The following is a 22,676-nucleotide window of genomic DNA, read 5'->3' on the forward strand; positions in this document are numbered from 1 at the left end:
AGGAGCAACTGGGCTCCCGGATGGGTCACAGCCCCCTACCCTTGCACCCCGAACCCTTGATGTGCTCCATGGCTGAGCATGCGCCGTGGCCTTCCTCTCCCCCAGGTGTGCCGCTGAGAAGTTTGAACGTGAAGGAGGCAGCCTCCCGGAGGCTCCGGAGACGGAGGCCCTCCTGCCGCGGGAGCACGGCGGGCAGGGGCCGCTGCTCAGGGCCATCTGGCGGGTGTTTCGCGGAACCTTCCTCCTGGGGACCCTCAGCCTGGTGCTCAGCGACTGCTTCAGGTTCACCAGCCCCAAGCTGCTCAGGTGAGTCCGGGCCTCGGCGCCCAGCCTGGTGGGAAGAGGGCGGAGGGAGCTCTGTCCAGGGCCAGGGGCTGTGACACCTGCGGCCTCTGTATTTGGGAGGCCCAGGGCCCCCCCGAGGGTGGACGACAAGGTTACAGGGAGGGAAGGGGAGAGATGAAAGAGTCCACTGACCCCCAGAAAGCCGAGGAGAAGACCTCCCCCCCCATCGCTCTTCCATTGAGAACAAAGCCCCCTCCGTGGATGGTAGTGACTGATTGAGCTCGTGTGGGCAGCAGAGGCCGGGTTCTGCTGAACCCGTCTCTCATTTCTGGTCTTGGCCGTACTAGGATTCAAATTCAGAACCTTGTGCTTACTAGGTGGGTTCTCTACCGCTTGAGCCAGGCATCCCACCCCTTTTTTGCTTTTAGTTTATTTTTTTCCAGATAGGATCGTGTGGTTTCTCCCAGAGACATCCTCCAAGGAGGATCCTCCTATCTCTGCCTCCCTCATTGCTGGGATTACAGGTGTATGCCACCACGCTGGACCCGGATGTGGGTTGGTTGGGTTCCCAGACTATGTGTCTGGCTGAGCCGGGCACTGGTGGCTCAGTCCTGTTTTCCTAGCTACTTCAGGAGGCTGCGATCTGAGAATCGTGGTTCGAAGCCAGCCCGGGCAGGACGGATGGAATGGGACCCTTTCCGCTGGCCTCATTTTCAATTAGTCATTTTCATTAGTCATTAGGCCCCATCTCCAAACAAAGTCACATGTGGGGCCGGAGCTAGGGGGGTGAGGTGTACTTTCCACACATGAACAGAGGGACAAGAGTCCAGACTCCTTGCTGGGAGGCGCTGCGGAGTCCCAGAGCAAAGGAGCACGGGCGTCCGGGCCTCACACCTCATTAGGGAGGCGGAGATTGGGAGGATCGTGGTTTGAGGCCAGAAAAGCTCACAAGACCACCAGCCGGACCCTGCGGCCCGCGGCCGTCATCCTAGCTACGGTGGGAGGAAAAGCCTAGGTCCAGGAAGAGGCCTGGGAAAAAAATCGAGCAACAAAACCTCGGCCTTATCTCAAAAACGGCACACGAGGGGATGGTGGCGCTTTGGGCTCAGCAATGTGAGTTCCTAAGTTCAAACCCCAGCGCCACCACCGGAAAACGCAGAGGGAGCGCAGGGCCCGCGCGGCCGGAGCGCCCTCTCACCCCGCCCCTCCTCCCGCCAGCCTGTTTCTGGAGTTCATGAGTGACCCCGAACCCCCGGCCTGGCAGGGCTCGCTCCTGGCCGCGCTCATCCTCCTCTCCGCCTGCCTGCAGACGCTGTTTGAGCAGCGGTTCATGTACTGCATGAAGCTGCTACAGATGCGGCTGCGCACGGCCATCACAGGCCTGGTCTACAGGAAGGTGAGCCCGGGTCCCGGAGCCAGCGCCCCAAGCCCAGGACACCGGGCCTACTGACACCCCGAGCTCCGCTGGAGCTCTCCTTACTGCACTCGGCCACCTGGGCTATGTCCATGACATCACTGCTCCCGCCCCTCCTCTTCTTCCCCTGCTCACACACCTGCAGCCCCCTGGGTCTCCTTCCTCTGTTCCTCGGACCTCAGGGCCTTTGCACTTGCTGCTTCCACACCAGGTCTCTTTGCCTCCTCTCCAGCCTGGCTGGTGTCATGTTTTTTTTTGGGGGGGGGGGGCCTAGATCTCATCCCTGGCTTGAGCACTCCCAATTCCTCTGAGCCTGGATATGTTCCCCTCAATTTCCTTAGTTGTGAGGAGAGTGGGGGGCTAGTAATGGGGTGCAGTTCACTGACCTTTGTCTTCCTTTAGCCAGGACATGCCTCCCCCACGAGGTTAAAGGTCACCTGCGGCGGGGGGGTGGGGGGGGAAGGTTCACTCCAAGACCCCAGGGGAGGAGGAGTCAGGGGCTCAAACTCCTCAGGGCCATTTTGTGCAGCCAGTGAGACACCAGGAAGTTGAGCCTGGTTCTCGGAGGACTCCCAGCTCAGAGGACTTTGCGGGGTTCCCACAAGTCCCCTCTCTCCCCCCCCTCCCCCGCCCTCCCCCCCCCCACTCCCCCGCACAGGTGCTGGCCCTGTCCAGCGTCTCCAGGAAAGGCCGCTCGGTGGGGGACGTGGTGAACCTGGTGGCGGTGGACGTGCAGCGGCTGAGCGAGAGCGTCCTCTACCTGAACGGGCTGTGGCTGCCGCTGCTCTGGATCGTGGTCTGCTTCGTCTACCTGTGGCAGGTGCGAGGCCTGGGGGGGCTCCTCTTCCTCCATCCTGCCCCTTCCACCTCCCAGCTGTGGGCTGGCTCTGGCCTTCTGGACGCTGCCCGACGGAGCCACTGGGTGGCGCTGTTGCCACGCACAAGGAAACCAGCCGGCCCCGCTGGGTTATGGTTAGGAAGAGTAAGGGATGGGGACCGGAGGCCGACAGACACGGGGCGGGCGGGGGTTTGTCTAGAGAATGGACCCAGTGGCTTCTCAAGAAATCTCAGTCCCCGTGACTTAGAAATCCTTTCAACCTCCTCAGGAGACAGAGACAGACACCAGGTGGAACATAGCTGTCCCAGAGGCCTGAACACAGGATGCCCGGTTAAATCTGAGTTTCAGAAAAATCTAATATGTCTTAGTCTAAGTATTTCATGGAATGTGCTTATATTAATTATTCTTTTTTGTCAGTTATGGGGCTTGAACTCAAGGCCTGGGTGCCGTCCCTGAGCTCTTTTGCTCAAGGCTAGCTCTCTACTACTTTGAGCCACGGTTCCACTTCTGGTTTTCTGGTGGTTCATTGGAGATAAGAATTTCACAGACTTTCCTGCTGGGGCTGGCTCTGAACCATGATCCTCAGATCATAGTCTAAGTAACTAAGACTATAGGCATGAGCCACCAGCACCCAGCTCTGTGTGTGTGTGTGTGTGTGTGTGTGTGTGTGTGTGTGTGTGCGCGTGTGCGCGTGCGCATGTGGTATTGATATCAAGGCTTGAACTTGGGGCCTCATGTTTGCTTTCTTGGCTGGCACTCTGCCACTTGAGCCACTCCTCCATCCCTGCTTTTTGCCAGTTACATTGGAAATGGGAGTCTAGTGACCTTTTCCACCCAGGCTGGCCTCAAACCACTGTTTTGTGATCTCATCCTCCCAGTAGCTTGGGTGACAGGTGTGAGCCACTGGTACCTGGACACATTCACTTTTTTTTTAATCTGAAATTTGAAACCAGGGGGTTATTGGCTCGATCTGTTCACCTGCTCTATGAGCGGTGAAATGAAGAGTAAGAAGATGAACGTCTGGGAGGAATCTGGTCTTACAGATGACTAGGGACTCACCCAGGGCCATGGTTGTTAGTGTCAGAGCTGGGATTTGAACCCAGGTCCTGATCCTCGCAGTCTTGAGTTCACCATTGTACCAGGAAGCCCCCTGCCCCCGGCTGCCTACAAGTGTGGCCTCCTTGAGTCTGAGTCCTCCCTGCGGTGCGTAGCTCCTCCCCTGACACCCGACCCCAGCCCTCAGGCCTCTGATGGCGTCTGTGCCCTCTGTCCCCAGCTCCTGGGACCCTCTGCCCTCACCGCCATCGCTGTCTTCCTGATCCTCCTACCCCTGAACTTCTTCATCGCCAAGAAGCGCAGCCACCATCAGGTATGGCGGTGTCTGGGAGCAGGAACAGCGGCCAGTACAGCGCAGGGAGGAGCCTAAGGCCCTTGGGTCCTGGGTGGTGCCAGAAATAGAAGGGGAGAGGCAGGCGCGGGGCCAGGTTCTGTGACTGTCCACCTGCTCCAAGGCCGTCTCCAACCTGGACACTTCTCCACGGTGCCACTGGGTGGCGCCATAGCCACACACATGAACCCACGGGTCCACTCTGTTCCTAGTATTAGAAGAGCTCTGAAACTGGGGGAAACTGAGGCCCACAGACCGGACGTGAGGTGGGAGCTGTCTAGAGAAGGGACCCAAATGACTGCTGGAAGAATCTATTGCTAAATAACTTAGGGATCATTTGCCCCTACCTCTACATCTTCCACGGCAGCGGGACAGAGCTGCCTCAGTATCCCAAAACTGGGGGGGGGGTTGCAGGGGGGCAGAAGGGGAGGGGCGTGGAAGGATCCAGACCCAGCACGAGGCATCTTGGGAAGCCAGCCGCCCCGCTGTCACCGACTCCCCGCTTCCGCTCCCAACCCCCGTGGGCCAGCCTGAAAACACATGGGACAGAGGCGTCACCTCGGCTCAGGCCTGCAGAGACCCCATCTTACTCAGTGTCCCGAGTGACCCACGGGGCTCCCGTGGCGGGGCTCAGGCAGGCTCTAGCAGCACCCAGGAGGTGCTCGGTGCCCAGCTGTGAACTAAGGAGGGAGGGGGAGGGGTGGGCCCGGCTCCCCCCCCCACCGCCCTGCCCACCGGTTACCTGGGCCCTGTGTGACCTCCTCTAAGACATTCCAGGCAGCGGCCACACACACACAGGGTGTGAGGGTCCCCCGGTCCCCAGTCCAGCTGGGATCCGCCCTCTCTTCCCCACTGAACCCCACTGTCTTCTGGGTGTCCAGGCTGCATGGACTCCTATAGAGGCCCCGCTGCCCGCCTTGTGTGCCCATCCACAGGGCCTGGCAGTGGCGGGGTGGCTCTCTAGATCAGGACACAGCCCAGGCCTCTGGGCCTCCACCTCCGGGAAGTCCACAGGGCAGGCGGGGGGGGGGGGGCGGAGGCCGTCCCCCTCCTGATGGGACAGGGCTGGCTGGGACGTCTGCCGGGGCCGGGGGCTGTGTGGTGGCCGCAGGCTCTAGGCCTAGCGGGTCTGTGCTTGGGTCCCAGGAGGAGCAGATGAGGCAGAAGGATGCGCGCGCGCGGCTCACCAGCGCCGTCCTGAGCACGGTGCGGACCATCAAGGCCCACGGCTGGGAGGAGGCGCTGGCCGAGCGGCTGCTGCGCCTGCGCGCCCGCGAGCTCGGCGCCCTGCGCACGTCCGCGCTGCTCTTCTCCGTGTCCCTGGTGTCCTTCCAGCTCTCCACGTTTCTGGTGACGTCACGGGGTGGGGGGGGATGGACATGGGGGGCGTGGCTGCAGGGCTCCCCACACAGCCCGGCCCCGGGCCCGTGTCCACCTCGCCCTGTGTCCCCAGGTGGCCCTGGCCGTGTTTGCCGTGCACACGCTGGTGGCCCAGGACAGCGCCATGGACGCGGAGAAGGCCTTCGTGACCCTCACGGTGCTGGGCGTCCTCAACAAGGCTCAGGCCTTCCTGCCCTTCTCGGCCCACTGCATCGTCCAGGCGAGGCTGGGGGGGGGAGGGGGGGAGGCTGGACCCCACGGGGGGGGGGGGGGGAGGCTGGGACTGATGGAACGGAGTCGTCAGGCCGGTGGGTGGCTTGGAGACCCACAGGAAATACTCACAACTATGCCAGGATGCTGCCCGCTGCCTTCCTCACCGAGAACCAGGCAGCCTCTGCCGTGACCTCTCTAGCCCTTCCTGCCATGCATCCCCGGGTTCCACGAAAACCAACTGCCTGTTGAGTTTGTTGATTGATTGATTGTCAGTCATGGGGCTTGAACTCTGGGCCTGGGCGCTGTCCCTCAGCTCTTCAGCTCAAGGCGAGCGCTCTACCACTTGAGCTACAGCGCCACTTGCGGTTTTCTGGTGGTTCATGGGAGAGAAGAGTCTCATGGACTTTCCTGCCCGGGCTGGCTTTGAACCGAGAGTCTCAGATCTCAGCCTCCTGAGTAGCTAGGATTACAGGCGTGAGCCACAGGTGCACTCAGCTTGTGGGTTTTTTTTTTCCTTCCTTCCTTCCTTCCTTCTTTCCTTCCTTCCTTCCTTCACTTCTTTGTTTCGAGTGTGAGTATGTACATGCATGTATTTGTGCACCTGCGATGGTCCGGGGACTTGAACTTAGGGCCTGTGTGCTGTCCCTGAGCTGTTTTTGTTCAAGGCTAGTTCTCTACCACTGGGGCCACGGCTCCACTTCCGGCTTTTTGGTGACTAATTGGAAATAAGGGTCTCACAAACTGGCCTGGGCCAGCTTCAAACGGTGACCAGCAGATCTCAGCCTCCCAAGTAGCTAGGATGTCAAGGCGTGAGCCGCCTGTGTTTTAATGGCTGCTCCTCAAACCTCCCCAGAGGAGCGTCTGGTTGGGATCCAAGAGGGCGCCCCCTGGTGGACCAGGTCTGCGGTGGTTGGAAACTTCCTCCACCCTGCAGTACAAGGCGTGTGCTGGTGCCTCACGCAGCCTAGGCCTCAGTCGTCAGGACTTGGTTGCCTCCGGACGCCGGGTCCCGTGCCTGTCCCTGGGTGACGCCCCTGCCCTCCACAGGCCCGCGTGTCCTTGGGCCGCCTGGCTGCCTTTCTCTGCCTGGAAGAGATCGAGCCTCTCGCCGTCGACGCGAGTCCTCCCAAGAGCTGTGAGTTCTGCCCAGGCCCAGGCGCCGAGGGGCGGCCACGTGGGGGGCCACGGCTGATGTTCTGGGTGGAGAGGGAGGGGGACAGGAAGGCTGGAGTCGCTAGTCAACATGACAGAGGTCAGCTGGGCACTCACGCCTGGAATCCTAGCTACTCTGGAGGCTGGGATCTGAGGATCCAGGGTCGAAGCCAGCCCAGGCAGGAAAAGTCTGTGCGGCTCTTATCTCCAATGAACCACCAGAGAACCAGAAGTGGCACTGTGGCTCAAGTGGTAGAGCGCTTGAAGAGCTGAGGGACAGCGCCCAGGCCCAGAGTTCAAACCCCTGGAGGCACCATAAAAGACAGAGAGGGAAGCTGGGGAGAGAGAGGTAGGGAAAGAAGGGAAGAGAAATAGAGAGGAGAGAGAGAGGGTGGGAGGGAGGGAGAGGAAGAGGAAGAGAAAGGGAGAGAAAGAAGAAGAAAGAGATCAGAGTTATGCGCATCACTGTAGAGTGATTGAGCTGCTCCCCTCCCCGCCCTGCCCACTGCCACTTCCACCCGTGGGTTCGGTATTGTTCACCATTGTCAGCAGGCCTGGTTCCCACTCTGCATCAGCACAAACCATCTAACTGGCACTCCATCTGGTATTTGTTTTGACTGGGATATCTGGTCGACCTCTCATCTAGTGTTGATCTTTTGTGGGTGGTGGCGGTCATGGGGCTTGAACTCACATCCTGAGCCCTGCCCTGAGCCTTTTGCTCAAGCCTAGCATAATCTACCACTTGAGCCACAGCACCCCTTGTGGCCTTTTGATGCTTGATTGGAGATGAGTCTCATGGACTTTCCTGCCCAGGTTTGGCTTTCAACCACTGTCCTCAGATCCCAGCTTGCTGGGTAGCTAGGTTTACAGGCACAGGCTACCGGTGCCCAGCTATTAGTTTGTGTGTGAGATAGAGTTTTGTGCTTTTGTCCCGGCTGGCCTTAGACTCCAATCCTTCTACCTCTACATCTAGAGTAGCTGGGATTACAGGCATGTACCCCAATGCCCGGCTTGTGTTTTAGAGCTGTTCTCAAGATGGTTATTTTTAGCCTAAGTGTCTTTTATGCAGTATCTGAGGAAATCCTACCACACAATCATTTCTGTTTACTGAGGTTAGGATTTAACTGCGCAACCTGAGTTTTGTGGGGTGTCCTCCCTGGAGACCCTCCAGCCTGGGGAAGATCAGAGGTTCTTTTTTCACCAGGCAGAAGAGCTAAGAACTGTAGGCGCCCAGCCCCCAGTGCTGACAGACACGCATTTAACGCATTTGCACTGAGTCATGAAGAGCCTTGTCTTTCACGAAATCTCCCAGGTGATTCTAAACAGAGGCTCAGGACAGAGCATTGTCCCGGTAACATCTGTGCCTCAAAGATTTGTCCAAATTCTAATGTCCCCTTGGCTTGCTCAAGCCCCAGATTGGACGATAATCACACGGGGAGTCGTCTGGCTGTTCCTGTGAGGGACGGGGCTGTAGCCGTTCCAGGCTGGTGGCCCACGCGGTCCTCGATGCCGCCATCTTAGCGTGACATCAGCCCTTCCGTGAATGAGCGTGGCTGTGTTTCAATAAAACTTTATTGACAAAAACAGGCAACAGGCAGGGGTTGGCCCTTGGGTTGTGGCTCACCTGTCTCTGAAGCACACAGCCACAGGGCCGCTCCAGCCCCCCGCCCCATCCCCCGGCACCAGGGCAGGTGTCCCAGAGATGGGGTGCGGGGTCTTAGAGACAGAGAGGCAGCAGCAAAGCAGCCTTGTGCCCGTGCTGTGCCTTGCAGCCGCCCCGAAGGACTGCATCGTCGTGCGCGACGGCAGCTTCACCTGGTCCCGGGAGAGCCCAGCCTGCCTGCACAGGTATCCGGGGTCCCCGGGGAGGGAGCGGGTGCCCGGGCCCGTGGAGCCTGACGTATCCAGCCTGCTGTGGAAGGTGGCACCACGCAGGGCCGCAGCCCAGCCAGGGGCTCGGGCAGACTCAAGCCCTGCGGGCGGCATAGCGGGCAAGCCAATTCCTCTGCCCTGTTAGGGGGAGACGCCCTCGGCCCTGCAGCTGGGGTGGGGGTGGGGGGCGCTCAGCAGCTCACCCACTCTGTGCCTCCTCATCTCCAGCCCCCAACTATTTTTTATCTTTTTGGTCAGTCGTGGGGCTTGAACTCGGGGCCTGGCGCTGTCCCTCAGCTCTTCAGCTCAAGCCCAGCGCTCTACCACTTGAGCCACAGCGCCACTTCCTGTTTTCTGGTGGTTTATTGGAGATAGGAGTCTCACGGATTTTCCTGCCCAGGCTGGCTTTGAACCATGATCCTCAGATCTCAGCCTCCTGAGTGGCTAGGATGACGGGCGTGAGCCACCGGCATCGGGCTAGCCCCCAACTTTACAGCTGAGTCTTTGTACCCAAAAAAAATCCCAACCCGTGCCCCCCCTAGCTCCCTGAGAAGGGGAAGGACACAGAACGCCAAGGGTACAAGGAAGGGGAGATGTGAGCTGTCGATGGGGGCCTTTGAACAGCAGGCAGTGGGCAGTGCAAAGGTCCTGAGGTCAGTTTCTCAGTCTCAGCGCGGATGCAGGCTGGGCCATGTAACCAGGGAATCGTCTCCTTTGGGCTCCCAGGATCCACCTCTCCGTGCCCCAGGGCTGCCTGCTGGCTGTGGTGGGGGCGGTGGGGGCGGGGAAGTCCTCCCTGCTCTCCGGCCTCCTGGGGGAGCTGAAGAAGATAGATGGGTCCGTGAGCATCAAGGTGAGGCGGCCCTGCCCGGCCCCGGCCGCTAAGATGGCCCCGTCCTTCCCCGCCCCGCGTCTCCCCTTCACAGCCAGGGTCCCTGCCCCTCCCCCCCCCTCCCCGGCCCCCCTGCTCTGCTGAGCCCTCACCTGCCCGTCTCAGGGCCCCGTGGCGTACGTGCCCCAGGAGGCCTGGGTCCAGAGCACCTCTGTCCTAGAGAACGTGACCTTCGGGAAGGAGCTGGACCTGCCGTGGCTAGAGAAGGTTCTAGAAGCCTGTGCCCTGGGGCCGGACCTGAGCAGGTTCCCGGATGGAGTCCACACCTTGATCGGGGAGCAGGTGAGGCCCGGGGCCCTCAGGGGACAGGGAGGCTTTGCCCAGGGGGGCCGTGACCCCTGACCCCCCAGTGCAGGGGTCCAATGGGAGCAGGTGCTCCCATTGTTCATGGTGAGTGAAGGGAACGAGGTTAACATGCTTCTGTGGCAGCTCAGACCCGGGGCCGGCGCTGCCCGGCTGGGTGGCATTAGTCAGATCGCCTCCTCACCCCCGGCCTCCCTCACCGGAGCATCTCAGCAGAAGCCATGGCTAGGCTTCCGCAATGCCCGCACCCACGCCCGGCCCTCTGCTTGTTTTTGTAAATAAAGTTTTATTGGGACACCGCCGGGTCCGTTCATTTACCTGTGGGCCACGCCTGCGATGTCCACTCCCCAGATCAGGGCTGAGCGCTGGCGACAGACAGCCCACGGCCCGCAGCCCCCCGTGGCTGCTCCGGCCTTTCCCAGGGGAGGCTTGCCAAGGAGGAGACCCCCAGCAAAGGGACGCAGGAGCCCCCTAGGGAGGAGCGGTCCAGGGGACGCCTCCGAGCCCCCGGTGTGGACCAGGGAGCAGAGGGAGGGAGGAGAGGCAGGCGAGGCCCAGGGATCTCGGTGGCACCGGCCCTGCCCACACACACTTTCCCTGGAGTCCTGGACACGGCTGGGCAGAGAGTGTCCGTGCAGTGAGGAGTAACTGAATGAATGAATGAATGAATTGAAAAGTGACCCCAGGGAATGAAAGGGTACAAGAGCCGAGCGGCGGGGAGGGTGGAGAGACTGGAGCGCGGGCAGCTCCTCCGGGCACCGCAGACTGGAAGGGCAAAGGCTGGCGGGGGTGCTTCTCAGAGGACGGGCACCCCGAGTGGCCCCGGCCCGATGTATCTCTGACCTGCACACCCAGTCTTTCCAACAGCTATGGATGGACTCAAGTTCCTGCTCCTCTCTCTGCCCCCCCCCCCCCCCGCCCGCCCCAGGGCATGGACCTGTCAGGGGGCCAGAAGCAGCGGCTGAGCCTGGCCCGGGCTGTGTACAGGAAAGCCGCCGTGTACCTGCTCGATGACCCCTTAGCCGCCCTGGATGCCCACATCAGCCAGCACGTCTTCACCCATGTCATCGGGCCCGGCGGGCTGCTTCAGGGAACCGTAAGTTTGGGCACAAGTGCTAGCCAGGTGTCCCAGGGGAGGACAGAGGAAGCCCTGAGCACTTGTCTACCCCGGCCGCTCAGCTCCTCAGGCACCACTGGACTTTGTATTGGTCAGCTTTTGCTGGGGCAATGCCGTGTACCAAATAACCCCACCTCTACCACCACCGCCCCGTGCTTCGATCTCAGTGGCGCACAGCAGCACTTAATCCTTGCTTGGGAGCTTGTTCTCAACCTCGTACAATGTTCTCATTTCAGGAGGGCGGAGAAGCGATCAGCGTTCTGGCAGAAAGCCAGGAAATAGTCGTGTGTGTGTGTGTGTCTGTGTGTGTGTGTGTGTGTGTGTGTGTGTAACTTCCTCTCCCCCCTCCACCCAGACCAGGGTGCTGGTGACCCACGCGCTCCACGTCCTGCCCCAGGCTGATCAGATCGTGGTGCTGGCGGACGGGGCCATCGCAGAGATGGGCTCCTACCAGGAGCTTCTGCAGAGGAACGGCGCCCTGGTGGACTTGCTGGATGGAGCCAGACAGCCTGGAGGCAGAGACGGCGGCGCTGGAGGAGGAGGTACTGGGTGGGCGTTGCTGAGTCTCTGTGGCAGGTGCCTGAGTCTCACCTACCCTGCAGGCCCAGGCCCGACACCACGGGCGTAGACAGAGCGTCGCCTCCCCCAGGCACGAGCCGAGGCCACGCGCCGTGTCCCTGCTCCTCACCACCCCTCTAAGACGAGAGCAATCTCGGCTGCCATTTCACAGGGGAGCGGGAGGATGCCCCGGAGCACGCTGAGTCATTCGCTCAGGGCTACCCATTAGAACTTGGTGTTCAAACCCAGAGTCTCTGCCCGCAGCTGTGACAGAGTTTAATAAGCCAGGAGCACTTTGGTGTCTCGAAGGCTGCCCCACACCAGGCCAAGCTAGTGATAATCCAGAGGATTTAAGTCTGCTGGATACTCAGGAAGGTTCTAGAAGGTTCTAGAAGATTTGGGGTGGGGGGACGAGGGAAGTACCAGGGATGTACCTCACATCCATTAGCTCATTGAAACATTTTACAACATCTTTAAGGTTTGGGAGCCTAGCTGCCTCCGTTTTACAAGTGGGGAAACTGAGGCCTGAAAGCAGTCCATGGTTATGCATATGGGTATGGGTAAACTGAGCTCCACGTGGACCCAAACAGCTTGCTTTTTTTAGCCAAAACACTTTATGGCATCTTTCCTTGACAGAGCAAGGACTTGCCTAAGTGGCTCTAGTCTTGGGTTCCACCTTTCTCTGGAAACACCTCAGCCCTGGTCCACCTTCATCAGAACTCTAAAGGTCACTATCTTGGAGATTAAAAGTTAGAAGTCACCTGTGTGTATCAGTCAGCTTTATGCTGTGATGCTGCCACATAACAAACAGCCCCCAAATCTCTGTGGTTCATAGTGGTGACAGTTGTTTGTTTGTGGGTCTGTGGCTTGGGGGTGGCTGACCCAGCCTGGGAAGCAGTGAGCGGTGGAGAAGGTCTCTCCCGGAGAAGACGGCACTTGAAGTTGGGTGTGAGTCACCCAGGAAAGAACCTTCTAGGCATAAGAAATTGTTGGAGGGGCTGGGAAGGTGGCTCAAATGGTAGAGCGCTCGCCTTGAGCTGAAGAGCTGAGGGACAGCGCCCAGGCCCAGAGTTCAGGCCCCACGACCGGACAAAAAAAAAAAAAAAAAGAAATTGTTGGAGCAGGGTGATGGTTACAATGGTGAGAGATGTCAAATCCAGCGTCTAGACCCCACACCCCCCCATCTTGTCCCCACACACTGTGTGATGGAACCCCTTGATCTTGCAGACATGGACCCCCCCGTGGCCGGTGCTGGTGACCCTGGAAGCTGCCCTAGAGTCCAGGGACCCGAGCACAGACCCGAGAGGTGAGTTCTTGGGGTGCCCAGCACAGGGAGGGCAGGGCACCTGCCCCCACCTGCTCCGTGCGGGTGATTCTCCAAAACCAACATGCCAGTTGACTGGCCCAATGGTGCAGGGCCCCGGACTGCCTGTCCACCGCGGGCACAGTGCGCTTCTACCATGACACATGCCCGCGGCGCGCCAAGGACACCGTCAGGGCTGTCTCCCCGCCAGAGCAGCCGGGCAGGCTGCCACCAAGGCCGCTCACCTCGGCGGTCAGTACCCGCAGAGGCCGGTGCTTTGACGGGCAAGAGAGACAAAGGCCTGGAGGCTTCCACACCTGAGCTGTTGCAGGCTGCATCAGGGTGTGGTGCCCTACCACGGAGCCCCCCGGTCCTTGTCACGTGGGCCTGTGACACAGCCATGGACCGCCACAGTGTGGGCCGGAGCACCAGCTGTTGCAGAGGGATGAGAAGAGGGACCTGGAGCGGGTTTTGTTCTTGGAGATAGGCTGAGGACAGATCCTCCAGGTCTGCTCTGCTAGCCCCAGCCAAGCATGGGTGCTCTAGGGTCCTGAGTAAGATCAGCAGCGACAGATGGATGGATGGATGAATGGATGGATGGATGGATGGATGGGTGGATGATGGATGGATGGATGGATGGATGGATGGATATGAAAATGGGTGGATGGATGGGTGATGGATGAGTGAATGGATAGATAGGAAGATGGATTGATGAATGGATAAATGGATAGATGGGTGAATGGATGGATGAACATGAAAATGGATGGATAAGTGGGTGGGTGGGTGGATGGATGGATAGGTGGGTGGGTGGGTAGGTACAAAGATGGATGGACGGATAGATGGGTGAATGGATGAGTGGATGGATGGATGGATGGATGGTTGGGAACATAGATGAGTGGATGGATGGTGGATAGACGGGTGGATGGGTAGATGGATGGATGGATGGATAGGTAAATGGATGAATAGGAGAATGGATGGTGGATAAATGGGTGGATCAACAAACTGATGGATGATTTATTATCTAAAAATGATAGGTGGCAAATTGATGGGCATATAATAAGTCAACAGCAAATATATGATAGATAAGGGCTGGAGGTGTGGCTCAAGTGGTAAAGCACCTGCCTAGCCAGCACTAAACTCTGAGTTCAAACCTTAGTACTGCAAAAGAAATGAGTATAACACATGAAAGATAGTAGAAGATAGATACTGTCCCCATTTTTATTTTTTGCCAGTCCTGAGGCTTGAACTTGGGGCCTGTGCACTGTTCCTGAACTTCTTTTGCTCAAGGCTAGCGCTCTACCACTTCAGCCACAGAGCCACTTCCATGTTTTCTGTGTTTTTATTGGAGGTCAGAGTCTCACGGCCTTTCCTGCCTAGGCTGGCTTCAAACTGCGATTCTCAGATCTCAACCTCCAGAGTAGCAAGGATGACAGGCGAGAGCCCATTTTTAATAGCGGGGAGGTGGAGGCATACAAGCAGCTAAATCCCTGCACACATGCGCAGGTGAAAGGAACATTGGAGAAGTCTTTAGCATCTGAATTGTGCCAAATTGACCATGTGACCTGACAGGTCAGAGGGTAAACAATGCAACACTTAGGCCCCAGTGGCTCTTCGGAAAACCAAGCTGTGGGGTTGTTCGGGGGTGGGTGAGAGATGGCTGACGCAGAGCCAGGCAGCATGCTGGGAGGAGCAGGTGTCTTTAGGAAGGAGGGAACCGGGGTCAGTGGTGACCAGCTGGCCTGAGAGCTTGGTCCTGCCCCGTGGGGGGAGGACCCTGAGCCATTTTTCCTCCAAACGACAGGTACACAACGTCAGCGCCCGCGGGGGTCGGCACCCACTCGGAAGGCCCAGCGGGGGCCTGTCTAGATGACCCGCAGGGGGCCAGAGGGCCGGGAGGAGAGGCCAGCACGCAGTATGGACGGGTAACTCACCAGGGCCCCGGCCACCCCCGGGCCAGCTCCCCCAGCAGGCCAGACACAGGGCTGCGAACTCCCCTTGACCGAGTACCTACCATGTGCCAAACAAGATGCCAACCCTCACCACCCTAAAATAATGGGTGGACACGATCCACTTAGAGACGAAGCATCGAGTCAACGCACGAGACAAGGGACTCCCAGCACGCAGGCCTAGCTCCATCCGGGTCCCTGGGCCACTCCTCGTCTTCCATGTTGACTCCTCCCCCCACCCCCCCACCCCCGCTCACCCTACCTCTCCATCCAGCACCCACCCACCCACCAGTCCAGGTTCTCAACTGTCCACTCATCCGTCCGTCTGCCTGGCCATCTGGCCATCTACCCATCCACCTACTTATTCATCAGTCTGTCTGTCCAACCATCTATTTGTTAACTCATCCATTGTTACACCCACCTACAAGACATTTTCCATCCATTCACCCACCCACTCATCCATACATGTCTGCCTGTCTATCCCATCATCCATCATCTACCCAAATATCTACTCCTTTATCCATCCACAACCTATCCATCCATTCCTCCATCTGTTCTTCTAGCCATGTACTCATTCATGCATCCATCAATCCATCTACTCATCCATCCATTCATCCATAAATGTCTACCCATCTACCCAATCCATGTCAGCTGCCCAACCATATACTCATTTATCTGTCCATCTACAACCCATTCATCCATTCCTCCATCCATCCATGTACTCATCCATCCATCCATCTACCCATCTGTCAATCCATCCACTTATCAATCCATCCATTCATCCATGTACTCAGCCATCCATGTACTCAGCCATCCATCAATCCATTGACCCATCCATCCATCCATCTATCCATCCATCCATCTATCCATCTATCCACCCACCCACCCACTTGTCCATCCATCTACACATCCATCCCCTCATCCATCCATCCATCCATCTCATTCTCATAAACACCTTTGCTTCAAAACCAGACTGTCATCTTCAGACTTCCAAGGGCTCACTGGGAGGATTATGGCAGAAGTGGGGGAGGGGAGCGTCCTGAAGGGTCCCAGGGGAGACGCTGCTCCCGATGGGAGGCCCGGGGAGGTGGACCAGGCCTGCATGGCGCCCCCTCTGCCCCGTTGGTGTGGATTTGGGAGCTTTGCCCGGCCCGGCCCTGATTCACCCCCCTCTTGCCCATCTCTCTGTCGCTCTGTGCCTGGCACGTTCTACAGGTGAAGGCTGCCACCTACCTGGTGTACCTGCGGGCCATGGGCACGCCGCTGGGCCTCTACACCCTCCTCCTCTTCTTCAGCCAGCAAGTGGCCTCCTTCTGCCAGGGCTACTGGCTGAGCCTGTGGGCAGATGATCCAGTGGTGGACGGGCGGCAGACGCAGGCCGCCTTGCGTGGCTCTGTCTTTGGGGTCCTCGGCTGTCTCCAAGGTACCCCCCATCCCCTGCCCCCATCCACTCACAGATGGGGGCTCCTGGATGTCCTGCGGGGGACCTTCAGAGCCTCCAACCTCTAGAGAGAGCCCGGCCCCTGCCAAACACACATGCCTGCCACCACCCAGTCCCTTCTCCTTTACTTCTGTGCCAGTCCCAGGACTGGAACTCAGGGCCCGGGCACTGTCCCTGAGCTTTTTGTCCCTCGCTCGCTTTACCCCTTGAGCCACAACTCCACGTCTGGCTTTTTGGTGGTTAGTCGGAGATCAGAGTCTCACAGACCTTTCAGGCCTTGAACTATGATCCTCAGATCTCAGCCTCCAGAGGATGACGAGCGTGAGCCACCAGCTCTGGGTCTGTGACTGGACCCCAGAGATCGGAATTAGCTATCACCCCAAATCCAGGGTGACCCTATTTCCAAACAAGGTTCACATGCCGAGGTTCTGGGTGGTTCCCCGACCTCCCCCCAGGCTGGCGGGGGCCCCTGCCGAGGGTGAAGCAGGGCTCGGCCGGCCTCACGCCCTGACACCCCCCCCTCCCGGTCCTCCTCAGCCATCGGGCTGTTTGCCTCCATGGCAGCCGTGCTCCTGGGAGGGATCCGGGCATCCAGGCTGCTCTTCCGCTCGCTCCTTTGGGACGTGGTGCGTGCTCCCATTGCCTTCTTCGAGCGGACGCCTCTCGGGCACCTTCTGAACCGCTTCTCCAAGGAGACGGACACAGTGGACGTGGACATCCCAGACAAGCTCCGGTCCCTGCTCACGTTCGCCTTCGAGCTCTTGGAGGTCGGCCTGGCCGTGTCCATGGCCACGCCGCTCGCCATCGTGGCCATCCTGCCTCTGATGGTCCTCTATGCCGGCTTCCAGGTAGGAGGAGGCCGGGAGGTTCCTTGGGCCAACTGAGGTAGCGTAGCTGTGCCAGGCCCCAGGCTCGGGGCAGGTACCGAGGGGCGGCCTCTTGAAGCCTCCCCAGGGCCAGAGACACCAGGGTGTCTGTCTCCCAAGGTCCATGTCAAAGCTTTTTTCAACAGTCAGGCATGGTAACACCCACCTGTAATCCCAGCACTAGGGAGGCTAAGGCATAACATATCCAGTTTGAGGTCAGCCTAGCTACAAAGTGAGGTCTTCAGAGCAAAATTCTCCTTAATAGCTGTGTGTGTGTGTGTGTGTGTGTGTGTGTGTGTGTGTGTGTGTGTGTGTGTGTGTGTGTGTGTGTGTGTGTGTGTGTGTCCTGGAGCTAGAACTCAGGGCCTGGATGCTGTCCTTTTGCTCAAGACTAGTGCTCTACTACTTGAAAAACCGCTCCATGGTCAGCTTTTTTGGCAGTTAATTGGAGATAAGAGTCTCAGGGATTTTCCTGCCCAAGCTGGCTTCAAACTGCGCTCCTCAGATCTCAGCCTCCTAAGTAGCTAGGATGACAGGTGTGAGCCACCGGTGCCTGGCCAATAGCTGATCTTTTATGCTACTGCTGCGGCTTCTTCCTTTCCAATTCTCTGAATGCTAAGGAAGTGTTGCAAGGTCTCAAAGATTCTGGTATTAAGCCAGGGCCTGAGAAGGGCTGAAATCAACCTTAAAAAAAAAAGAACGTGTGGGAGTGGCAGTGTACACCTGTAAATTTCAGTTCCCAGGAGTTGGGTGCTAGAGATGGAGAGTTCTGGACCAGCCTGCGCTGCACAGTGATGGGAAAGAGACAGACAGACAGTGAATGTAATGTCTTCCATTTCTGGAGTCCGCAGCCTGGCTGACACCGTCCATGTATTTGGTAGATCTCAAAATGTGGCCAGGACCTGCAGGAGCAGCAGCGATCACTTGGGGACCTCACCACCCTTGAGAAGGGGGTTCTAGCTCGTTAAACAGCTCCAGCACAGATGGGCATTTGAGAACCCGTGGCTTAGCCCTGCTCAGCCTGCTTTTGCAAACAGATCCTCAGCATCGATCCTGGGCTCTCGCTGTAGCAAACCCCACAAACAGAAACTCCTCCAGCACAGTGTTCTTGTTGTTTTTGGCCAGTCCTGGGCCTTGAACTCAGGGCCTGGGCACTGTCCCTGAGTTCTTTTTGCTCAAGGCTCGCGCTCTACCACTTGAGCCACAGCACCATGTCTGGCTTTTTCTGTGTATGTGGTACTGAGGAATCGAACCCAGGGCTTCCCACATGCTAGGCAAGCCCTCTACCACCAAGCCACAATCCCAGTCCCCAACTCAGTGTTCCTGGAGCAATCCCAGGGACGGTTGTGGTGGGTCCTTTATAAGTCATGGGCCCTCCCCTGAGCCAGTCAGACACACCCAATGCTGAGGATGCTCTGACTGGCTAAGCTGGGTCACGTGACCACTTGTAGGCTTGGGTCTCATCACGGACATCGCCGCCTTCTCCCACGGGAGAGCAGAAGTGGGAGGGAAGCGCTGTGCCTCACAAACTGCTCCAGCTCTTCTCTAAAACTCGGACCCGGGGGACGCATGTCTTCTGTCATGGGCTCTGGGCTCAGGCAGAGGTGGCTTTGAATCCAGGCCGGCCGCTTACTGTAGAGACCGGAGCCTGGAGAAGCGAACTGGGCCCAAGGTCCCACAGCAAGCGGATGGCCAAGACCCGGAAGCTGCCTCAGTGTGTCCGCCTTCTCCCCCCCCCCCCCTGCACCCCGCGCCCCGCCTCAGAGCCTGTACGTGGCCACCGCGTGCCAGCTGCGGCGTCTGGAGTCGGCCAGCTACTCCTCCGTGTGCTCCCACCTGGCCGAGACGTTCCAGGGCAGCGCCGTGCTCCGGGCGTTCGGAGCCCAGGGCCCCTGCGTGGCGCGGAGCGACGCGCTCGTGGACGCGAACCAGAGGGTCAGTTTCCCACGACTGGTGGCTGACAGGTAGGAGCTGGGGGGCAGCAGAACCCATTTGTGTTCACAGATGAGGCCATGCTGGCTGGAGAGGCCCAGATGACCCCCAAAGTCACACCGCACATGGGGTGGGGGGAGAATAAGTCCAGAACCCACAAACAGCAGCAGCCTCAATCTCCTTTGTTGTCCAAGAACAGTAAGGCGAATTTCTGAGCTGATAGAAACAGGTTCAACTTTTACCCCGGCCACCTGCCTCGCTGATTGATCCTGCATTAAAGAAATTAACCTCTCTGAGCATTATGTGTCAGAACATTCAGCAAGTGCCTACTGTGCCAAGTACCAGTGGCTCACGCATGTAATCCTAGCTACTCAGGAGGCTGAGATCTGAGGATCACGGTTCAAAGCCAGCCTGGGCAGGAAAGTCCGTGAGACTCTTATCTCCAATGAACCACCAGAAAACCGGAAGTGGCGCTGTGGCTCAAGTGGTAGAGCACTCGCCTTGAGCTGAAGAGCTGAGGGACAGCGCCCAGGCCCAGAGTTCAAGCCCCACAACTGACCAAAAAAAAAAAAAAAAAAGGAAAAGAAAAGAAAGTGCCTACTATGTGCCAAGCTCCCTGATTTCCGTGCTACAGGCGGTGCATTGCATTTAATCCCCAGCTGTCACCAGCCTGGGGTAGATGGGCAGACTGGGTGGTTAGAGGAGGAAGAGGACTTCCCCTAAGCTAGCCACTGAAGATGATGAACCCTCACTTTTTTGTTTCCTTGGTACTGGGAAGCTTTTGTGCTCATGTGGTGCCCAGTAGGTTTGGCTTAAGCAGGGTCAACTTCTTGGTCTCAGTTCCCTCATCGGTTGCCTGGGAACGATGCCAGCCTCTTGTTGGAACAAGATATTATGTGCCAAGCCCGGGGCCTCCGCAGAACAGGTTTTCATCTGCTTGATTTGCTGCCAGTGCCCCCAACACCTCCCTTGGTGTCTGAGTGAACGAACGAATGAATGAATGAGTGGTAGATCAGGACATCAGGGAGAGCTCCTGAATTAGGTGCTGGGGATGGAGCCCCGCCCCCAGCCCAGTGGCGCCCAATGGCAACGAGGCAGCCACAGACCAGGTGACCTGGCTGGGGAAACCCGCGGGGAGGGAGGCCATCCATGGTGCTGGGTCCCAAGGTGAGGCGCAGTCAGGTTAGGCCGTGGAGGAGGTGACCTTGGAGTGGCCCTGTGTGAAGATGTTGACCCCGTGAGGGTCAGGCTGAGGCGGGCAGGAGACACAGCCTGGCACCTCCAGGGCCGGCAGAGCTGCGCCAAGCACCAGGCATGTGCCAGGGCCCCATGGGGGGGGAGGGGGGAGGGGGGAGGGGTCCACCACCACTCCTTAGCTCGGGTGGGAGGGGGCCGTGCTGGGTCCCCCAGACTATACTGAGCTTCCAGTCCTTGAGCGCAGGAAAAGGGGGGGTCCTGGCAGATGAGGGACCCCTGCGTACCCGCTTCTCTTCGCAGGTGGCTGGCGGCGAACCTGGAGTTCCTGGGGAATGGCCTGGTGTTCGTGGCCGCCGTGTGTGCAGTGCTGGGCAAGGACCACCTCCGTGCCGGCCTGGTGGGCTTCTCCATCTCCGCCGCCCTCCAGGTACCCCCGCCCCCGCGCCCTCTCCCCACATCAGCTGGGGGGGGCAGAGCAGAGGCAGCGGAGTTTCAGGCTGGGGTGCAAACCGTGTGGCTGAGTGTGTGCTGGGCAGGCCCCGGCCCGTGCCAGCCCCGGCTCTGAGCACAGCAGAGCCACGTTTCCATGCTGTTATCTATAGGTCTCGGTGTCTGCGGGCGGCGCGTGCGCAGGCAGCATTGCTCTAAAGCTGCGCGAACAGTAACCGCGTCCTGCTGTGGTCTGAGCCAGCGTGGAGAAGCAGAGCCCGCGCTCTGCTTGACGTTAGCTGAGTTGACGTTAGCTGAGTCAACCGGAAGACCCCTCCACAGAGGATCTGTGTGTTGGGAGGGACCGGAAGGGGCGTGCTGGAGCAGCAGGAGAGAGGGTGCTGGGGTCACGATGGGTGGAGACGGCCATGAGGAGTGAGAGGAGGTGCGGCTAGGCAGGGAGGTTGAGTGGAGAGGGCAGCGAGGCTGCGGGAAGAAGGGCAGCGCTGGCTGGCACACAGGATCGCTCCTGGGTACCAGAGCTTGGAGACTCAGATGTCTGGGGAAACCATGGAGGCGTAGATCCTGGGGATGCTGTCGGAATGTAACTAGCAGCCCTGGGCTGGCTGTGTACCTTTGGGAGGGTGTACACCCTCTCTGATCCTGTCTATCTTCCTGTCTCCAGATGGTGTGACCAGATGATGGAGGGGCTCCAGGGGAACGGGGTGCTATTGGCTGAAGCTCAGTCTTTTGTGTGTGTGTGTGCGTGTGTTCCAGACCCGGTGCTGTCCCTGAGCTTTTTGCGCTCAGGGCTAGCACTCTACCGCTTGAGCCACAGCTCTGCTTCCAGCTTCTTGCTGGATAATTGGAGATCAGAGTCTCCCCTAGATGTTCCTGCCCAGGCTGGCTTTGAACCGTGATCCTCAGATCTCACCCTCCCGAGTGGCTGGGATGACCGGCGTGATCGCCGGTGCATGGCTCCATGTCATCCTGGTGGTGCCAGGCTGTCAGTGCGCCCTGTTCTCTGGCCCTTCTTCCTCCCCTGGGTCCCGTCTGCAGACCCTGCCTTGAGGGGGCAGTGAGCCCAGCCTGAGTAATCACCCCCTCCCCTTTCTCAGGTGACCCAGACACTACAGTGGGTGGTTCGCAGCTGGACGGACCTGGAGAACAGCATGGTGGCCGTGGAGCGCGTGCAGGATTACGCCCGCACCCCCAAGGAGGTGAGGACAGGCGCACAGGGAGGGCGGTGGGCTTCCGCCTCGGCCCCCCACAGCCTCCCCCCCACCCAGGGGCTGCAGGCACGGGGTGGGGGGGGGGGGGCGGCAGCGAGCAGCAGCAGCAGAGCCCGGGCTGCCCTAGGCCCTGGGCAGGCAGGCCACAAGGGGGCAGGGCAGAACTTTGTAGGAGCAGAGCAACTAGCTACACAGTGACAGCTCCTGCAAGGTCTGATGGAACGGAACATTCTAGAACTAGGGCATAGCAACATGTAGCACTCTGCTGGATCCAAAGCAGCCACCTAACAGGGTTCTAAGCTAGGAGGGAATCCAAGGAGATTATGCAGGACAAGATGGGGTCCCGTCCCCAGCTCAAGGGACATTTTCTTTGGGGTGTTGGTCCTGGGGTTTGACTTCAGGGCTGAGCGCTGCCCCTGAGCTTCCTTTGGCTCAAGACTAATGTGCTACCACTTGAGCTGCAGCTCTAGTTCAGGATTTCTGCTGATTAATTGGGAGATTAGAGTCTGGGAGACTTTCCTGCCAGGGCTGTTTTTTGGGTTTTTTTTGGTCAGTCGTGGGGCCTGAACTCTGGGCCTGGGCACTGTCCCTCAGCTCTTCAGCTCAAGGCTAGCGCTCTACCACTTGAGCCACAGCGCCACTTCTGGTTTTCTGGTGGTTTATTGGAGCTAAGAGTTTCACGGACTTTCCTGCCCGGGCTATCTTTGAACTGTGATCCTCAGATCTCAGCTCCCGCGTAGTTAGGAGGACAGGCGTGAGCCACGGGGGCCTGGCTTGCCTGGGCTGTTTTTGACCCTCGATCCTCAGCTCTGCCCCTCCTCACTGGCTCGGAGACAGGCCTGAGCCACGGGCTCCGGCGGGACGCTGTTTTTTGGGCGCTAAGCCTTGAAGAGCAGTTCTGGGAGGGATGGGAGGCAGC

At 58.9% G+C, this 22,676-nt stretch overlaps 1 protein-coding gene across 1 annotated transcript in view; it reads left to right on the forward strand.

Annotated features, from left to right (window-relative positions):
- The window catches only part of Abcc6 (ATP binding cassette subfamily C member 6), a 32,508-nt gene that overhangs the window by 6,454 nt on the left and 3,378 nt on the right, over positions 1-22,676 (forward strand). Inside the window, exons 8-26 of the mRNA XM_042698423.1 lie at positions 106-306; positions 1,504-1,681; positions 2,358-2,519; positions 3,814-3,906; positions 5,071-5,274; positions 5,378-5,524; positions 6,565-6,652; positions 8,442-8,517; positions 9,268-9,394; positions 9,539-9,715; positions 10,665-10,832; positions 11,209-11,395; positions 12,639-12,717; positions 14,516-14,636; positions 15,876-16,083; positions 16,639-16,949; positions 18,732-18,931; positions 20,397-20,523; positions 21,644-21,745. Coding sequence (XP_042554357.1) covers positions 106-306; positions 1,504-1,681; positions 2,358-2,519; positions 3,814-3,906; positions 5,071-5,274; positions 5,378-5,524; positions 6,565-6,652; positions 8,442-8,517; positions 9,268-9,394; positions 9,539-9,715; positions 10,665-10,832; positions 11,209-11,395; positions 12,639-12,717; positions 14,516-14,636; positions 15,876-16,083; positions 16,639-16,949; positions 18,732-18,931; positions 20,397-20,523; positions 21,644-21,745 — 2,956 coding nt within the window. The remainder of the gene's footprint in view (positions 1-105; positions 307-1,503; positions 1,682-2,357; positions 2,520-3,813; positions 3,907-5,070; positions 5,275-5,377; positions 5,525-6,564; positions 6,653-8,441; positions 8,518-9,267; positions 9,395-9,538; positions 9,716-10,664; positions 10,833-11,208; positions 11,396-12,638; positions 12,718-14,515; positions 14,637-15,875; positions 16,084-16,638; positions 16,950-18,731; positions 18,932-20,396; positions 20,524-21,643; positions 21,746-22,676) is intronic.

Source organism: Dipodomys spectabilis, unplaced genomic scaffold (genome assembly GCF_019054845.1).
Source record: "Dipodomys spectabilis isolate Male_0828 unplaced genomic scaffold, ASM1905484v1 ptg000231l, whole genome shotgun sequence".
Taxonomy (NCBI): Eukaryota; Metazoa; Chordata; class Mammalia; order Rodentia; family Heteromyidae; genus Dipodomys; species Dipodomys spectabilis.